The 18,218-nt window shown below is 44.7% G+C and overlaps 1 protein-coding gene across 4 annotated transcripts in view; it reads right to left on the bottom strand.

Moving 5' to 3' along the window:
- The window catches only part of GATAD2B (GATA zinc finger domain containing 2B), a 77,943-nt gene that overhangs the window by 17,167 nt on the left and 42,558 nt on the right, over nucleotides 1–18,218 (bottom strand). For 3 of the 4 annotated variants that reach the window (XR_012656836.1, XM_075071030.1, XM_075071031.1), the window contains 5 exons: nucleotides 12,435–12,764; nucleotides 4,299–4,428; nucleotides 3,875–4,006; nucleotides 3,396–3,527; nucleotides 325–495 (listed from right to left, as the gene is read on the bottom strand). Coding sequence is in view for 3 of the 4 variants with exons in the window: in XM_075071031.1 (XP_074927132.1) it covers nucleotides 325–495; nucleotides 3,396–3,527; nucleotides 3,875–4,006; nucleotides 4,299–4,428; nucleotides 12,435–12,764 (895 nt within the window). In the remaining variant the exon portion in view is untranslated. The remainder of the gene's footprint in view (nucleotides 1–324; nucleotides 496–3,395; nucleotides 3,528–3,874; nucleotides 4,007–4,298; nucleotides 4,429–12,434; nucleotides 12,765–18,218) is intronic. The other variant, XM_075071032.1, reaches the window with a different exon arrangement.

Genomic DNA, 18,218 nt, shown 5'->3' with positions numbered 1-18,218 from the left:
GATGACTCGATAACGACCTTATTCTGTTCACTCCCTCTGAAGCATCTGGCTCTGGCCACTGTTGGAAGACTAGCCCAGTAGCCTGATGGACCATTGGTCTGACCCAGTATGGTTGTTTATTTACCCTTCCACTTCTCACCCAGGTTAAGGGTTTATGCCTCTGTCCACGCTTTAGATGTATTTCCATCTAGTGGCTTCACCCTGAGCTCTGCTCTCCTACCGGTGTTTTGAGTCATTCAAGTGCATAAAAAAAAATCTAGCTGGCATTTCCCTTATCTCCACCACACTGAATCCAATTTTAAGCAGAAGTAAGAGGTAACTTACCGGCTGGTAGTTGATGGCTGGATTCATGCTTGGAGTTGTAGTGCGGATGAGGCCAGGTTTGGGAGGAACACGCTGCCCTTGTAACTGGGCGGGGTTCGGAGCAATCACACGCTGTGACATAAGCATATGGGGAAGAGTCGTGTTTGTGGCAGACCTAATGACACTGTGACCCTGTCCGGGGGGGAAAAAAAATAGACATCAGGCAAACTGGGATTTTTAACAAAATATGTAAAATATAAATGGGTGTAAACATTAACTCAAATTAACTTTTATCTCAATAATCAATTAATCCAACCTTCCCTTTAATCACTTTGTGTATTTTACATAACCTGGTTTGATTTTGACTGGAGCAAGGTCTGCTATAAAATTAAAGAACTAGCCTCTCAGGTGGAGAGACTGGGATTTCAACTGCAACAAGAACAGGAGATTAAGGATCTAATCTCAGTTGCTACTTTCCCAGAATCAAGCAATGCTCTCTGGAAACTGGATCTGGACTATCTAGCTCTGGTGGACGGTCTCAGAAGTTTCACATCCCAGAAATGCAAGTTTCCTATGAAACCAAGTGTTCAGTCTGTCTTCATCTACCTGCCTCTGCAATTAATTGACTGAGCTGGTGTAATCCATGTGCAAAGCTGCAAGTTGAAGGAAAAAAAGTAGGTAGGTAGTTTGCCAGCTACATGGAGGCTACTATATTCAAGTTTCAGAGTCAATTCCACAACGGTTGAAACAGTGCCTGCATTTAAAATACAGTTATAGCAAGCAGGATTTCTCTGACGAGTGCTGAAGGATTTTTGTCTGTGACATTACAGTAAAATAATGTCCAACAGAATTTTTTGTTGAGTGGGAGGGAGGAAGAGTTCAGAAAAAATATCCTAGTCCATCGACCCATGCTACCAAAACCACTAACAAAGTGCTTGGTATGGGTTGAACCATAGCAGAAGGTTAGCAACTAGCTTCCCAGATGAGTTCATGTGCAAGGTTTAGAGTTCTCTACATTTCTGGGAGCCATGGCAATGTTCAGACAGGAGGAGGGATTTCTCATTTAAAAAAAAAAAGAAGTAGATTTAAAAATCTGAGTGCCTCATCCCTAACAAGGCTACTGTACCACAACTTTCTCATTTCACAAATAAGAAAAACCTCCACAAAACGTGCAAACAATGTGCTTCCTCTTTCCTTAAAGCCCATTTCGTTTACCAGCCTGATCCTGCTGTGAAGTCACAATAGGCTTGACCCCAGAATCGTTACCATAGCAGGGAAACAAATGCCATAAAACACAAGGGGATGGCTAACAGGAGGAGAAACTTACCAGTGAGATTTAGACTGAAACCTCAGCGATAGCAGGCAAGAGAGCTACAGGCAGTAAAACCGTTGAACCTCTAATCCGTGCATCCCGTGACACATAATGTAGACTCTCTCACCACCTCACAGCCACGATTTGATGGAGCGTTGCTGTGAGGTTACATTCCTGAGACTTCCCTCCATACTATGGAATATATTGTAAACGCAGCTAAGTGTAAGGGAAAACATTGCTTGTCCAATAAATAGATGAGGCACATTGTAATGTACTAGCCTTGCTTTTCCACTGCACACAGTCACTTAGTCTGAGAATGGCTGTGTCAGGCAGGGCAAACTAGCAAGATTCTACTGTAGATGGATTGGACAGAGTCAACTCAACTGAATGTTGTGCAGATTCCCCCAGGGAAGGGAACACCAGCCCAGAGCAGACGTGGGAGGGAGGCAAGGGGTAAGTCAGGAGGCTGATCTGCAAGCATTTTTAGATTTTATAGTTAGTGTATAACTCTGTTGGAGGCATGTTTTGTAGCAGATGCTTTGATCTGGCTACCAGGGGCCTGTCTAGATTTTTAAGCGGTGTTCATCATTACATATTGCTCTGCTTCACAAAAAAAGGAGTGGCTGTGTAATCTGTGCGGGAGAGTGCACATGACAGCCAAAGCAGAGGGGGTTAATCTGAAGTTATCTGCTAGTGAAGAGAGACACATTTCTGGTGGGAGTTCTTCAAGATGGCAGGAGATCACTGGGCCCTACAGCAGAGCCGGGTGAAATGCCAAGAAAAAAATCCATATCGCTTGTCAGTGTAAACATCCTGCTCTACACACGCACACTCAGAGTCCTTGTTCTAGTGAGCTCATACTGTTGGCTTTTCGTTTATCTCCATAACACTAAACAGTGTGTGACATCTAGGATTAGCATTTTTCCAGCAAGCATACATGAAGGTATCTTTGTTAAACAGCATCCAGCTCGGTCTACATTTACCTTCTTTGGGAAACAGCTATTCCAGCATGATGTTTTGTTTGTGTTTTCCTTTCCTCAGGCACACTGCACTGTCTCAGGACCTAGTTCCACTGAGAGTAGCCATCCTTGCTGCTAGACACACGCTGGTGGATTTCTTTCAGCAGTCTGTATGCCAGAACCTTGCAACTCATATCTGAGTCACTTGCTGCTCAGTATGTGATACCAAGCGATGACCAAACACAGCCTTCCTCAGCCTTCCTCAACCATCATCATCATCCACATCTTGCACTGTGCTAGCCCTTTCATCCCCTAGGACCCCAAAACAATTTGTGCTGTTAAACCACATACCACTTTACTGAAAAGCATCCAGCTTTGAAACAGGAGGTTAACAGCCGGAATAACCCATTCATAGCACATACTGCAACACTAGAGAGGGGAAAATCTGCCAGGGACACAGGGTACACTAGAAATCTTAATTATGCAGAATAGAAAAATTATCTTCCAGAGCCTCTTTCAAATCAACTGTCCCATACAGAACACAAGATAGACACTGCCATCTAGTCTATCTGGTCTTACAGTGGTCACTGCATCTGCATTTTGTGACCACAAAGAACAAAGGTAGTTCTATTCACGGAGCTCAGAAGTGCCAACATTTATTTATTGGAAAAGCCATCTCATCTGCAATACGGTTAGAAATTATTTGCAAAGAAGAATTTTTTGGCTTTTTGAGGAAGCATTGTGATGAACCCGATTTTAATACTGCACACAAAGTCTCTGATGTCACTGACAGCAGAGTGTGTTGTCTCAGTGATGCTTACCTGTAATGTTCTTAAATTCTGAGGCTCAACTCCCTGGGCTCCAGGCCTGGAGGGAAGCTTGGACAGTCCCTGCTGTCCCACATGGGCAGGAGATGGCTGAACAATAGATGCAGCATTCTGCACAACTGGAGTCTAGATTGAGAGAGAAAACACTGGCATCACTGTGGAGCACTTATGAGAGGAAATGCACAAATGGACTGATCCTGGACCAAGCCTGAGTATGACAAATCAGATGCTAACGCTTGAGTGCTACCTAGATTTATCTTTTGCTGCTCTCAAGGACAATGAGCTGGTTTCATCACAAGAAACAGATATTGCCCAGGCACCTACAGGGAAGCCAGTGTGAAATAAGGGGCTAACTCTAACGCGAGTATCATCCCAAGAGACCTACTTGGCCTTAAGATGTACCACCAAATGGGCTCCCACAAGCCTGATTGAACACACAATTCCATGCACCCACCCATCTCCCAGAACTTCACCTTCTGTACAACATTCTCCTTTTGCAGTTGACTTTGCCTCAGCTTCTTCAGCAACACCAGCCTGGCCTCTTCCAGTCGCAGCTCATCCCGGAGTTGTTTGATAAGCTGCTGTCGCTCCTCTATGCCTTTACCCTGCAGAGACAGAGAATCACTCAGGACTTACATGGTTACTGTTTGGTAGCAAGAGATCGTTGGTAAGAGAGTTAACCAACCTGGCCCTCAAACAGTAATTTTGTGCTGTATTAAATCTGAACCAAGGAGGATTCTTGGGGTGAGCTGGAGCATTATCAACGATGTCACTGTACTGCCCATTATTCCCCTGCAGCTCTCAACCCTCCAAGAGCTTGTGCCCCCCTTCCCAGGGATAGGGCTCTTTAAGGCACCATACTCCAGTTTCTCAGTGAGCAGACTGGATGCTCCTTACCTTAAACATTTCAAGATTTGCTGCCTTAAGTCTTTCTTCCATGCGAGAGCTGGAACGTGGACTTGATGCCTCATTATCGGAAAGGACAATTATATCTGGTGAGGGGGTCAATCGACCCCTGTCTTGGTCACTGCACAACAGAGGGAAATAAGACAGTTGAACTGCAATGGTGTTCCAAACAGAGACATTTAGAAATCCGTGACCAGTATAACCCCCGCACATCACACAGAACCATTTGAGTTTTATACTTTTCCTTATAGCCGCACACGTGAAGCGGCATAAACTGTTGGCTTCAAAAAGGAAAGACACTGCTTTCTGCTCAAACATTCACACTGAAGATAAAAGGATTCACTCCAAATGCTTTCTTCACTCGCAGGTTTCTCTAAGGACAAGGTTAACACACTAGCCCATGTTGTTAATAAGGAACTAAATATTAACCAAACAGGGAAATGACAAGTGATTAGCTGCTGAGGCCCTGCATACCAATTAAGGGGGCACAGGAAAGCACAACTCCAGACATCTTTGCCTGCTGTTATGCAGACATACTGAAAAAGTCACTGCTACTCACGTGATACTTGAGTTGATAAAGGGAAAAGTGCTCAAAATTTAAGACACATGTAAATACCCTACACTTATATTCATACACATCTGTTTGAAAAAGGCCATAAGGGAAAAGCTACACTGAAATATTCCGCCTAGTCAACAGACCCAGTAACAGAAAGGAAGAGCAGCTACAGAAGCCTGTCGCTCGGAAATCAATGCTATAATCTTGTGGTAACCGAGCAGAGTTACATTCATTGTGACATCATTTGGAATAAGGCGGTTATAATAAAACCCCTTCAGTGTCACCAATTTAATGTAATGGAGCTTGGGGAGGCTTGCAAAAACGCCAGTCAAGATGCTAACTAGTGAAAGCACGCTTGGGGTAAGATCCTCTAGCACTGAGTGTTAGACTGACAACTCTCAGAACTTTAGTTTGAATCCACTGCTATGACTGAGGTGGGGATGCAGATTATCTGAAATTCAGTTGGTGAAACCCAGAAAACAGCATTAGGTTAAACCAAAATTAATTCCTAGGCCTGACTGCTCTGTAGCATTTGATTTCAGACAGGACATTAGGCTCAAAGGGGCTGTTACACACAGATTAAAAGACAAATGCTTTAGAAATCAGATCAGAACACTGATTCAGCCTCAGATTCCCAAGTGTCACTGGCAACTCCATGCAGCGAAGAAGCACCTTGGCAGCATTAGAATGGGGCAATCTCAACCTCTGACTGCACAACTAGCTCTGCACAACTGGCTGCAGCTGTTTGCACAGGCTCTGCTGTCAGATGGTGGTTTTGGCCTATGCAGCTCCCTGCTGCCATCGCCTTCTGGCCAGCTCACCTTCTGGCCACCAGCAAAACTGGGAAAGCTTTGTTGTCTATCACCATTTGTTATGCATCTTCCACACTACTGGATTTTTATCCCCCACAGCACAAGCACAATGTCCAGTCAGGGGATCATAAGATGTGGTACTTGTCTTAGATGAGAGAATCTCTGCTGGTATTTAACCACGGGAAAGTAAAATACCAAAAGGGCAAAGGTCAGGAGGGAACGAGGGGTGTGTGTGTGTGTGTCAGACAACAGGGAGGAAGAGAGGACATGAAAAGAAAAATATGCACCAGAGATTGTCGTCAGAGGCAAGTGGTACAATCCCCAGAAGATAGCGGTTCAGGCATCCAGGAAATGGAAGGGGTTCTGTGGAAGGAGGGGAACACAGCTATCTCCTGACCTGTGTAAAAAATAGGGCATAACCCTCAAAACTTTTATCCCAAATTACTGAAATGGACTGACTTAAGGTCAGTCCAGCTTTCCCTTTGAGCCACTGCAAGAGTTGCATTCTAGTCTCACTTCTGCACAACTTTGCAATTCCTGCCAACCTAAGTAAGGAGGCTAGCATTTGCTACAGTTCAGGCTGTGTGTCAGTGTGATCGGTTACCAAAAGACAAGCTCACTCACTGTGACCAAGATAAAAGCCTACTGCCAAGTACTATGGAGATGGGCTCTTGCATCCACTGCCGTCCTACTGATCAGAAATCCAGTGTGCTCAATTACAAACTAAAGTTTTGATTGACAGCTCATGGATGGCTGTACATCTAGAGAAATGCTCCAACAGCCTGCTCCCTAAAAATCAAAACCAGAGTTATATAAGCCATTTGCTGATATTGCAAGCACTGGGACATTACTATGTAAGATCTTAAGGACTCTAAAATCATTATGGCAATCAATACCCTCTTTGTGGGTCATTACATGCTTACAGCCTCATATGACACTGTACAACATATAGGATGCTCAAAAGAACAAAATCTCTATCCCAGTATAACACAATGTGACAATCACAGGATCAGAATCCCAACACACTCTTTATGGTCTTACAAAGAGATTTCTCTGCCTCAGCTCCCCCATCTGGAACAGAGGGGGTGGAAGACAGGAAGCACGATGTCAAGGCCAAGTATTACCAGCGTGAGTAGTTACAGTACAAACTGGCACCACAGGCAGACGCTGGGGTCACTGCAGCTTGAAGGCTTCACAGAACAAGAGGCAGGATGCCTGTGACACGATTTGGCTCCATGTTACTATGCACTCAGCCACATCCCTTAGTTAATAACGAGTCTGTCGATGTTCAAAATCTTGCGTACTGTGCACACTGCACGGAGATCTGGTCTGGCTTGCTGCAGCAATCTGTTGTGCCTTATGTTTTGAGCAGCACCCTCAGGCCTACTGCAGCTGGCCTACTTGTGATTCATCTATTGGTGGGGTCTCTGGGGTGCACCTTGGAGCTAAGATTCCCTGTTTGCGACGACTCAACTGACAATTTCAACTTGCCTTATTAGTTTGGCTTATTACCATCTGCCTTATTAGCACAATTAGTGAAATCAGGCCCAGAACCTCCTAGAGGCATATGGTGGCTGCGATCTCTTCCAGGCAGATGACTCTAGACCCAGGGTTTCACATTTAGCCAACTGAGGTAGCTGCTCTTTGACACATCTGAAGTAGTCTCTGATGCAGGAGTTATCGGTAACTCATCTCTGTTTGTGTATACTAGAACTCTGCTACAAAGTGCCACCTGCTTCCAAACACACCTATTGCCACGTTATTGGGAAACTGGGAAACAGGGCTTGCCTCCACACAGAGCTACTGAAGCACCTGGCATCGGCCACTGTTAGAAGACAGGATACTGGGCTAGATGGACCTTTGGTCTGACCCAGTATGGCCATTCTTTGCTCCAAGTGTGTGCGCTTTTATTCTGGTATAAGAGTGCCTTGTTCCGCTTAAGCATAATCTACTTTGAAATGGGAGATGTGAGGAAAGCAACTATCTCCATGCCTTTCAGCCAGCACCTGGCCCAAAAGGTCTGTGTCTCAGCACCAGGCTTCCCGTGTTTCTGTTGCTGTCTGGTGCTTCCTTCTCTTGGTGTTTCTCCTGCCTTTTTTTATAAACACACTCCGTGAAAGTGGATTAAACTAAAGCAGAACAAGGCACACTCATTCTGGAATGAGAACGTCCACACACAAAGTTCATTTGGATTAAGGTAGGGTGTAAATTTAATGTAAATAAGCCCTTAGCCAATCTGTGTGTGTTTGGGAGGCTTTTTTGCATAGATGGGATGTCTGAGGCTAAAAATAAGAGGCATCTCAACTCTCTTTATTATTAAGTACCTACCAATAGCCAATAATCTAAACTAGTTTCTCACTTTTCAGTGTGGCCTGTTCCTGGTTCTTAACCATCAGGGCTGATCTATACACAGAGTTGCACCACTTTACCTAAAACCAGTTTAAGTCTTTTGACGCAAGTCTGTGAGAATGCTCTTATTTTGGAATGAAGGGGCTTAAGTCAGTAACAAATATCCCCATGCAGACTTTGCACCATTATAAACCAATTTTAATTCACACTTTTGTTATTTCAGTGAGAATTCACAGCTAGACTAGCCCTCAGACATCTCAGATGGTCTGTGTTCAGGTGCAGAATGAACCTCGGTTAAAAGGAGTGCTCAAAACATCCATTTGTCACAACAGATTGCTGCTTTCCTCATCATTCCTGTAGTCTTTTCTTGGTAACTATAGTTGCTTTGCTTGCGCCAGGAGGGTTTAAACTCCTCATATCTTTGGCCTCCGCTTTCCACACAGGCACACTCCAACTGATTAAAAAGCAGCATATTTTGGCTCCTTTGAGATTTTCCTGAATTCAGATGACTGATATAATTTCTTGCAATTATTTTGGACAAGCATTCAGATGTGGCTGGTGCATTTTATTTACATTCCATTGACAAAAATCAATGTCAAAGCCAGAATGGGTAAATATGTCAGGACTGTTTTATTTACTTTTGTCAAGGCAAGAGCAGAACTGTAACAAAGCCACTGGAAGAGAAGCAGCATTGGGCACGCAAGAGACAGGCAGAGGTGGAGGTGGAGGAAGCAGGCCTTCCCAAGCCAGATCTTGGTCTTTCCAATAGGACAGGGAAATGGAATAGCAGACATATTGTTTTTCCCTAAGTTATGCTTGAAATTTTTGGAATATTTTCTCCTCTCTTCTTTAGGGCTGGTTCTGTTTGATTCATCAGTGTTTACTTTTGAAGCCAGTGTCTTTCTTTATGGTTATCTTCCACGCCAACCTCTTCTGGGAACACACATCATTGGTAAAAACTTCTTAAAGAGACAATGCCACCCCTACATATTGTGTGGTTATGTCTGGTTTGGTCCAATTCTAGCACTTGGCCAACTAATCTCAAATTCAACTTCCTCTCCCCTCCCCACCGTGACAACTGAAAACTCAAACCGGGGACTCTGAAGGCGAGAACAATCCCCTAACCATGCCAGGTCTCCACTCTGACAGACCCACTGGTCCTTGCATGAGGAAGAGACAGGAATACACAAGTTAATAGCCCATGATAATGCATCACATAGAGCTGCTATTATTCCCAGTACACTGTGCATCTATATTGAGCTTTAACACTAATCTTGTCACCATGGTAAGGTGGCTAAATGTTATCCATGTGTCACAACCTAAATGAGTTGTCCACAGTTGCAGGGCAAATCAGTCACAGCTGAGATGGGGACTCCCCATTCCTGGGTCCCTGTCCATTAGGCCATGCAGTCTCTCCCCCAAATGATCAACAATATGAACCTTGAGTGACCTGACGAGCTAATGGCAACTTCACAGATCAGAGGGGCTGTGGAACTAGCTTGTGCAACAGATCAGGCCAAGCCCAGAGTCTGCAAGGCTCACGCCTTAGATCAGATAATTCTCCAAAGAATTAGTGGGATTGCGATGACACTCCTGAAGCAGAACCTTCAAGTAAGAGTTTAAGCAACGGGAGACCTCTGGCTCCATCAAAAGTGTTTCTTGTACATGAAAATATTTCTGTAACGATGAAGGATGTAAAATATTAAACCACTAACTGGTAAGCATTAGTCTTACTGTTAAGCCACCCTAACAGTTAACCCCGTGTGTGGGTCTCAGATTGGTTCTCTTGCCCCAGGCCAGCCAATCCCAGTCCCGGCTGGCTCTGGAGGCTTTGCAGGGGGAGCGTGTTTAGGCCATGGGGGCGGGTAGGGACTGCAGGCCCCATCGGGAGGTAAATGTAGTCCCCAGCCTCCCCTTGTGCCAGTGGAAGGGGCTTGGCTGCAGAGGTGGACAGTCTGCTGGTCAGTGAAGGGAAGCTGGTGCTGAGGTGGCATGGAGTGTCTGCAGAGGCCTCATCAGGACAAACTAGGTACCTGAGGCCCTTCTTCCTTTAACCAGGGAAATAATACAACTTAAAAAGAGAATCGTTTACACTATTAAAACAATATTTACATCCCTAATAATGATTACCAAGACTCTACACTGATGGATACAATGCTTCCATTTGTGCCCAAGTGCGTTTCTTTGTGAAAAAGGAAACAAAATCAACAGCAGAGGCAACTAAATAGCTGGAAAACACATGATGGGTTATTGCTAGCCAAAATGAAATAATCCAGGCAAATGTACATTAGAAAGAGACTCTCCCTCCTGCTACTGGTGTCTCAGGCCTACTCACGACCCATAACTTGTTGCAAGTCAGAATTTGACAGATAAGCGAGTGTCTAAAAGCATTAATTTGTGTAGAACAATACACTAGCATCACCCACATACTGTAACAGCAAGGAGGTGACCCGGAACACATGTAAAATCTCCCACCCCTGCACACCAGCTATTTCGAAGAACCAAGGAGTCCTCCTTAAATCCGGAGATTACTTCTCAGCCAAAAAAGTCACTAACACAAAAATGCTTGGAAAACAGTAACTAAGACAGACAGACAGGATTTCGCTGAATCACAATGCAGTTGCTTTTAACTCAGAACGAGAAGAACAAAGCGCTGGCCAGAAAGCATCCCATCACCAAATAAGGCGTCTTTATTGTTAAAAGAACCATTAGGAGGAACTTTTCCTGTTCGCTGTTATATGCAAACCATTTCCATTAAAGAAGCCACTCTGCTAGTCCATGAGCAAAGGACTATTCTGCCAACCAGGAGATTCAAATCTGGCCAGCCCATAAGGGCTTGAGAAAGCTGCTAACATAACAGGTTGCAGTTCTTGAAGTGGAAGGAATTTGGCTTTTAGGAGCACTGCCTCTTTCAAAGAAGTTTCATTCCAAGTCACTAACAACCAGTTTCTGGATGCAAACCAAGGCCCTCCTGTGCACCACACCAATTTATTTTACTTTTAAACTACAAGACATCTACACCCAGCAGTGGATGTGTTAGACCAGCAACAGCAATCTGCACAAGGACCAAAATGAGTTCAGAGTTAAGGGTCAGAGAAAACAAAAACACACTTTAAGTGGACTATCAGGTTAAAACTTCAAACCCTCTCTCCCCTCCTCAAAGGTCTGAGCACTGTACTCTTTAAAATAAGAATCTCCCATTCAGTTTCTTGGCCACTCTTGTCACATAGTGGGTTAACTGAGCATCCAAACCATAACAGAAAATCAGACCCATTAACACTTCCCCACATAACCCCCCCCAAGAAATAAAGGGGACATTTGCTGTATGGTGCTACTGCCTCTCCTAGTTCACAAGTTCACTCACATGGGACTATGCTATCTCAAACTTCCTTAATATTCACCACCAGCCCACCCTCAGGGGATGCCTGAAGAGAATTCGACAACTGGAGCCCAGCTGCAGCAAACCAAGTAGGCAGGCACTGCGCATGTGGACAGGAGGCGAGTACATGCTGCAAGGGGTACCAAACCCTCCTCCTGAAAATGGACGCAACTCACCAGCCACTGATAGCCTTTTCACATGCGGTCGAAGGGCTTGTCTACACTACCCGTCAGATCAGCAGGGAGCGATCAATCCAGTGGGGGTCGATTTATCCTGTCGACTCCAGTACTCCACCAGAACGAGAAGCGCAAGCGGAGTCGATGGAAGAGCGGCAGCTGTCGACTTACCACGGTGTCTTCATTGCAGTAAATAGATCTAAGTAATAGCTACGCTACTCACATAGCTGAAGTTGTGCATCTTCGATCGACCCCACACGGTAGTGTAGACAAGCCCTCAGACTCTGCTAAGAAAACAAATTACCTTCTTACTCCTGGAGTCACCAGTTTCTCCACAGTTAGGGTCAAGACTGATTATCTGTGCACTTATACCATACTTCACCTTCAGCCAAATAGAGGATTTTAGTTGTCACGTTTGTAGGAGCTTACAAAAAAGACTAAATGGAGTGGGATTGTTTTTTTAAATGACAGACAGGCATCTGCCCAGCCACCATGTTACTGCTGTAGTTTATATACGATACACAAATTTATCAGTAAAGGAACAAAATCCACATGCATGTTGAAGGGGGGTGGTTTGGACAGCAAAAATAATGGGTAGGCTTCTTGTCAGTGGGAGAACCCTGTCCATGTTCCCAGAGAACCTCTGCTGAGAAGCACAGCAACTGTTCCTCCTAGCTGAGCCTGCCAGAGACATTTCACAAGCAGACATTCAGATGCCATGGAAGATCCCCAGGCAGCCCCACTAAATGCTGCTCTAATTCCCACGACTGTAGACTTCTTATCTGGCTGAACAGAAGGTCAACAAGAGTCTGTGCTGAGATGTAACTGACAAACTCCAGTTGTTCAGTGGCCTACCTTCTCCTTGCGCTCATGTCCACTGGCTCATCATTAATGTTCTCCTTGCCCGGCCGTCCTGCAGTCCTGCCATCTGCATGGGGCCTCAGGCTCCCATTCAGCTTCTCTTCATAGACTTTAACACCGTCTTGCTTCACTGGGAGCTCATGGGGCACCTCGAGGCCAGAAAGATCCTTCCTCTTCAGCAGCGCCAGCATCTTCAGGCGCTCCATGGCCTCATGCCCTTCCATCTTCAACCTCTTTGCCAGGACATCCTCCCGGTCGTCCGCTTGGTCCAAGCTCCTTTTTAAGAGGTTCAGGCGCAGTGCATCTTCGGTCATTCTGTCCATCCTAGGGAGAGAGATTGGCATAAAAGCAGGGTCAGTATCAGGGCAACGGGGAGAAAAAGCAGCCAATTAAGAGTTTCACGTGGAGTTGGGAGACTATTGAGCTCAGACCACAGAGGCTCCTTGCAGTCTGATAACCTGGGGACGCCCAAGCTCTGCTGCAATTGCTAGCATTCTTCCCCTTGCCTTATTGCATCCTTCCTCCCCTGAACTCTAGTGCCAACCACTGCGCCCAGCCACTCTACGGGGCACTGGTGCCCCACTGACATGGCACACAGACGGCCGGCCTCCTGCTCAGCTGGGCAAATTAACCCATAGACGCAGCTCAGGGTCCTTTTGTTCCCAGCCTCACCAACCATGACTGGATTTCCCTAAGTGCTATGGGCTGGAATACAGCCAACAGAATACAGGGAGTGGGGGAGAGCTCCAGCACAATGGGGCCCAAGAACAGGGAATGGAACTGTAAGGGGACAAGGCTGAGATCTGAACCAGTAGGATAATACATGAAAACCATTCAGACAGATTACAGGGGAGGTTCAACCACTTCCTCCAAGAGATACTTGGGCTTGGCTGTCCTAAGAAGCCTATCTGTTTTCTTTGCAAAAATAATATGTTTGGTAACAAAGAAGCCAGAACCCTTGTCTACACTAGAGAACTGCCCCATGGCAACCTGACTAGCTGGAACTGCATGCACACAGGGCGCCCGGTCCAGGGTGCATAGCGTACCCCCTGCCAGTATTGCATGGTCTACCTCCGGACTGCTGCACCTCTCCCAAAGCCCAGCAGGTCCCTGGAGTAGGTGCACACTGTCTATGGGCTATGTTTGTTTACACCTATTCACAGAGGGGTCAAATGGTTCCAACCCATGTGGGGGTCTGTGCACAGGTCATGAGGGGCAGGGGTTGAGGTGCATCCTGCTATGTTCCCACGATCAACAGGCCATGGCAGAGACAGAATAGCAGCCTTGTGCCAAGCCCACGAAAGACTAGCTCTAAGCATGGAGGCCCAAGGCTCTATTACGTTCAGAAAAGTTTGACCATTTTCATTTGTGCATACAGAAGTTTTAATAGGGTTAGTGTTCCATCTCATTCTCATTTTGCAGCTGCACTAAGGGTTTCTCTCTCTTGTGCTTTCCCTTCAGAAGCCAACTGGGAGAGGGGTCTGGGTCAGCAGGGTGATTGTCCCTCTTGGCCCCTCCATGCAGGTCACTGAGTTCCACCACACTCCCTTGTAATACACTGGGGTCAGTTAAGGCTGTTCTTGTTGCTCAGGGGTAAGGTGGAGAACAGCAGGATGTCAGGTGTTTGCACTGGAACACCATGGGAAGGTGGTGTGCTGGATGAGGGTGGGGCCTTTAGTCTTTGAAAAAAGACTCTCAAACCAAGCAAAAAGTATTTCAAGTCATCAGGTCAAGACAGGGGAGCAAGTTTTTTCTCTTTAAAGAATAAAGTCTTCTGTAAAGTGTCATTTTTCTGTAGTCAGCTGCTTTCGCTAAGTTACCCTGTTAGTCTGTAAAGAATGTGATGCACTTACAGTGACCAAGTTGCATCTTACCAAAAAAGGTTAATACAAGATCATTCCTACCCACACCCTTCAATTTCTTCTGCTCCAAACACTGCCATGCACTCAAGGTGCAAAACCCCATGCAGTGAAATCAGAGTGGATAATTATTTAAATCAGTGTATTAAAATTTTAAATTACAGGTTTACTTTTCAAAACGTAACCTATTAAAGTTTAAAAAGGACAACCTGTATTAAGGCCAAAACCTGCTATAATCTATTAAAATCATTTAAATTAAAACACAAAGATATTAAGCAATACATGAAAGCCGCAAAGTTTCAAAAGAAATTCAACTCACTGATCTGGTGGAAGTCAGTGGCTAAGCACCTGGAACCATGGTTTTCTGAAGTGCTAAGCCAGCTTTTGGCAGCAGTAGCTTCTTCTGCAGGTGCAGAGAGAATGATTTTCTTCTGCTATGTACACGCCACAGCATATGTCGGTGTAAGTTATGTCATTCAGGGGGGTGAATAAGCCGCTCCCTGGATCGACGCAAATTACACCGACCTAAGCTCTGGTGTGTAGAGCATTATGTTGGCAGGACAGCTTCTCCCACCAACATAGCTACCGCCATTTGTAGGGGCTGGAATAACAAAGTCAATGGGAGAGCTCTCTCCTGTCAGCTTAGAGCCTCTGCGCTAGCAGTGCTAGAGCAGTGCAGCTGCATCCTCGATGCACAACTGTAAGCTCTGTAGCGGAGCCACAGCCTCAATTTCAGTTTATTCTCCTAGTTCAGTTCAATGACCATTTCATTCAAAGTTAAGAAAACAAATGGAAGTTGAAAAAGCTTGTTTTTCTCTTTCAATCTACAGTAGAAACTAAGTGTGAGAAGCTGAGATCCATTAGTTCCATTATCTTGAAGGACATGGTTACCAGAAACAATCATTAACTACAGATAATACTTCTTTTTAAAATGAAGCAGTTAGTTTTAAATGCAGCATGTTTTGATATGAAAAAAGCTTATCAAAAAGTTAACTATGCAACACTTAAGGTACTTTTATTTACTAAAAAAATAAAATACTGTTTTTGTGCATTTAAGAAATGCATCATTCACCAATTTCTTAATTTTTATATTTTTATGTTAGAATGTGAATAATGTAAGTTAAGCTATATAATTGCTTAAATAAATGTATTTAGATATACTGTATCCTCATGTTAGCAAAAAGTAGCACCAAAGTTAACGTAAAGGCTGTACTTAGCTGCAAACATGTTTTAATGGTTACCACCTAATGAGAAAACCTTTCTTCAGGAAAAGAACTAAAATGTACAAATTAAAAAAACAAACACGATTTAAATCAAAGTTTCCTGGTTGATTCAAATCAAAGTGATTTAAACCCCTGATTTTAATCATGATTTAAAAATCAGCAATATCCCCTGTTGCAAATGGGAACGAAACATGAAATTGGCTGTAATCTGTTATCCCTTAGGCCTGACAAAAAGCTCACTACACAAGCCAACAAAACTCCGTTTGGAAAGGAGGTCAGTCTCCTATGGTCACTCAGAGAAAGGTCAGTTCTTCTAACAGGATCTTCACCATTCAAAAAGTGGTTTGGAAGAAATTCAAGTTACAGAGGAGAATCTACTTAAACTAACAAAATATATTAAAATGTTCACGCATCCTCAAAATACCTTCTGTGTTTAAGTCAAAAAGTCATGATGGCACAATGAAGATGCTGGCAGTTTATTTCAATGGCCTTTCTACATGAACAATTGAGTAGCAGCATGTAGGACAACACAGCAGAATAAGCCCAACTAAGCACAAACTATCACAGGGTTTAGCAAAATGTCACAACACAACAATAAGAGTCAGTGGAAGGTGTGTCCCTGAATTTATACTTCTCCTCTGTACCTAAGCGCACATGTTTGTGACCAAAGAACCTGCGATTTGAAGCTTCTTGGCCTTTACCAGTTATGATCTCAATGATTTAAATGCAATCTATAATGCAGCACCAAAGCAGCTGGGTAGGAACTCCAGACTAAATGTTAACTAATCTCTACCAACAGAAACAACCCGGAAAGCTGATGCAAAAACTCTACAGGAGTCTTCACTGGCCTTGTCTACTCTACCACAGAATACTGCTCACCTATCTGGTCACACAGCTCGACATGTCACTTCTGGATTTCCCACCACTATGCGGATCACTACAGGCACAGTAAAAACACCACAATTGTGGCTTTCTGTACTGACACATCCACACACACCAAATTTGCTGCAACATGAGAATCCTTTGAGTCCCATCGGATTTGAGGGAACAACGATCTTCCAATACATGAAGCCCAAAATAACACACCAAGATTCTGACTGAAATCTAGAAAAGTCTTGTTCCTTTGCAGTGCAAGAGCTTGATGACTCAGGGTTCTTCCTCAATCATCAAGATGAAAGGTCGCCAATGTCCCAAACAAACACCTCATTAAGGACCCAACTAAAGAATCCTGTGGCTTCTCAGTCCCGTGGAAACTACGGTCCACTTTGAACCGCATCGGTGTATCACAGGGCAGATGCACCTAGCTCCTCCATAAATGGGGACAGAGACAATGCTATTTGTGATTGGAGAAATGAACTTCAAACTACAGAACATCTGGTCAAGTAGTGTCGTAAAATGATTGTATCCTGATATGCTCTACCCACTTTGTGTCACCTGACAACTAGTTGGATTGCCAGCCTAGACTTGGACATCTAACAATGCTGTTTTTAAGCCATAGAAAAGAAGAACTAATCTCTTCCCATTTTCCCTTTTTAAAAATCAGACTAGTTTTTGTACTCTGAGCCCTGAAACATGGCAACATGCACCAAGCTCATACACATGAACTTCACCTTGAAAGGGGGAAAGAGGTCGGACTGCTTGTGATTTTAAAGTCACTCACTCATGGGCTGAAGTCTTGAAAGCTAAATTTCTGCCAGGAATAAGTTGTTTTGACTCCTTTATACATCCCTCATAATTACATGTCTTTGAAGTAGAACCCAATACAAGCTGAACTAGACTAGAGCATCAACACAATGCTGTGATATGAGTGCAAAGGTATATCTCTATCCCGATATAACACGGTTCTTGGGAGCCAAAAAATCTCACCGCCTTATAGGCGAGACCACGTTATATTCAGTTCAGTCCAGCACGCCATGCCGGACTGGACTGGCTTCCCTGGCAGTGATTTAAGGGGCCTGGGGCTCCCTGCAGTGGCTGAAGCCTCTGGCCCTTTAAATCACCGCCTGAGCCCCGCTGCCAGAGCCCCGGCCGGTATTTAAAGGGCCCGGTGCACCAGCCACTGTGGGGAGCCCCAGCCCCTTTAAATCACCACTGGAGCTCCGGCAGCAGGACTTGGGTGCCACACGAATTCGGATATAATGCGGTAAAGCAGCGGGGCTCAGGTGGCGCTTTAAAGGGCCCAGGGCTCCCCACTGCTTTACCGCATTGTTATATCGGGTTGCATTCTATCGGGGCAGAGGTGTATCAGCTATGCCATAGCAGTAGTGTTCTGTTAAAGCGGTACAACCACTTTTCACAGCAAGGGAAACATGTGGAAATTTGCACTGCAATATAAAAAAGTCCAGCCAGCCAGCTAAGGCAGGTTCTCTTACTAAAGGTGACCATCAACTAGAAGTCTTCCTAGTCTGTAACTGGGCTTTGCTGCCAGAGCATTGACATATATGGTAACGAAATACAGAGAGGCAAGCACAGATAAGCAAAGAACGGGCTTTGGGAGAGGTGTGAAATGCAGATCCCTGATTTAACTTGGGGTCACTTCAGAGAAAGAAAATAATTGTTTAAGTCTAGGTGAGTCACATGACACCACATGCAGACACAAAAACTCATCGCACCTCGAGTACCAGCACCGCTCCAGCTGCTTGGAGAATGCACAGCTGCAGTTAAGTCTGCACGACAGGACTTCAGCATAACTTTCC

Source organism: Chelonoidis abingdonii, chromosome 11 (assembly GCF_003597395.2).
Source record: "Chelonoidis abingdonii isolate Lonesome George chromosome 11, CheloAbing_2.0, whole genome shotgun sequence".
Lineage (NCBI taxonomy): Eukaryota > Metazoa > Chordata > Testudines > Testudinidae > Chelonoidis > Chelonoidis abingdonii.
The sequence above is the reverse complement of the archived record's forward strand: the minus strand, read 5'-3'. Positions and strand labels throughout refer to the sequence as shown.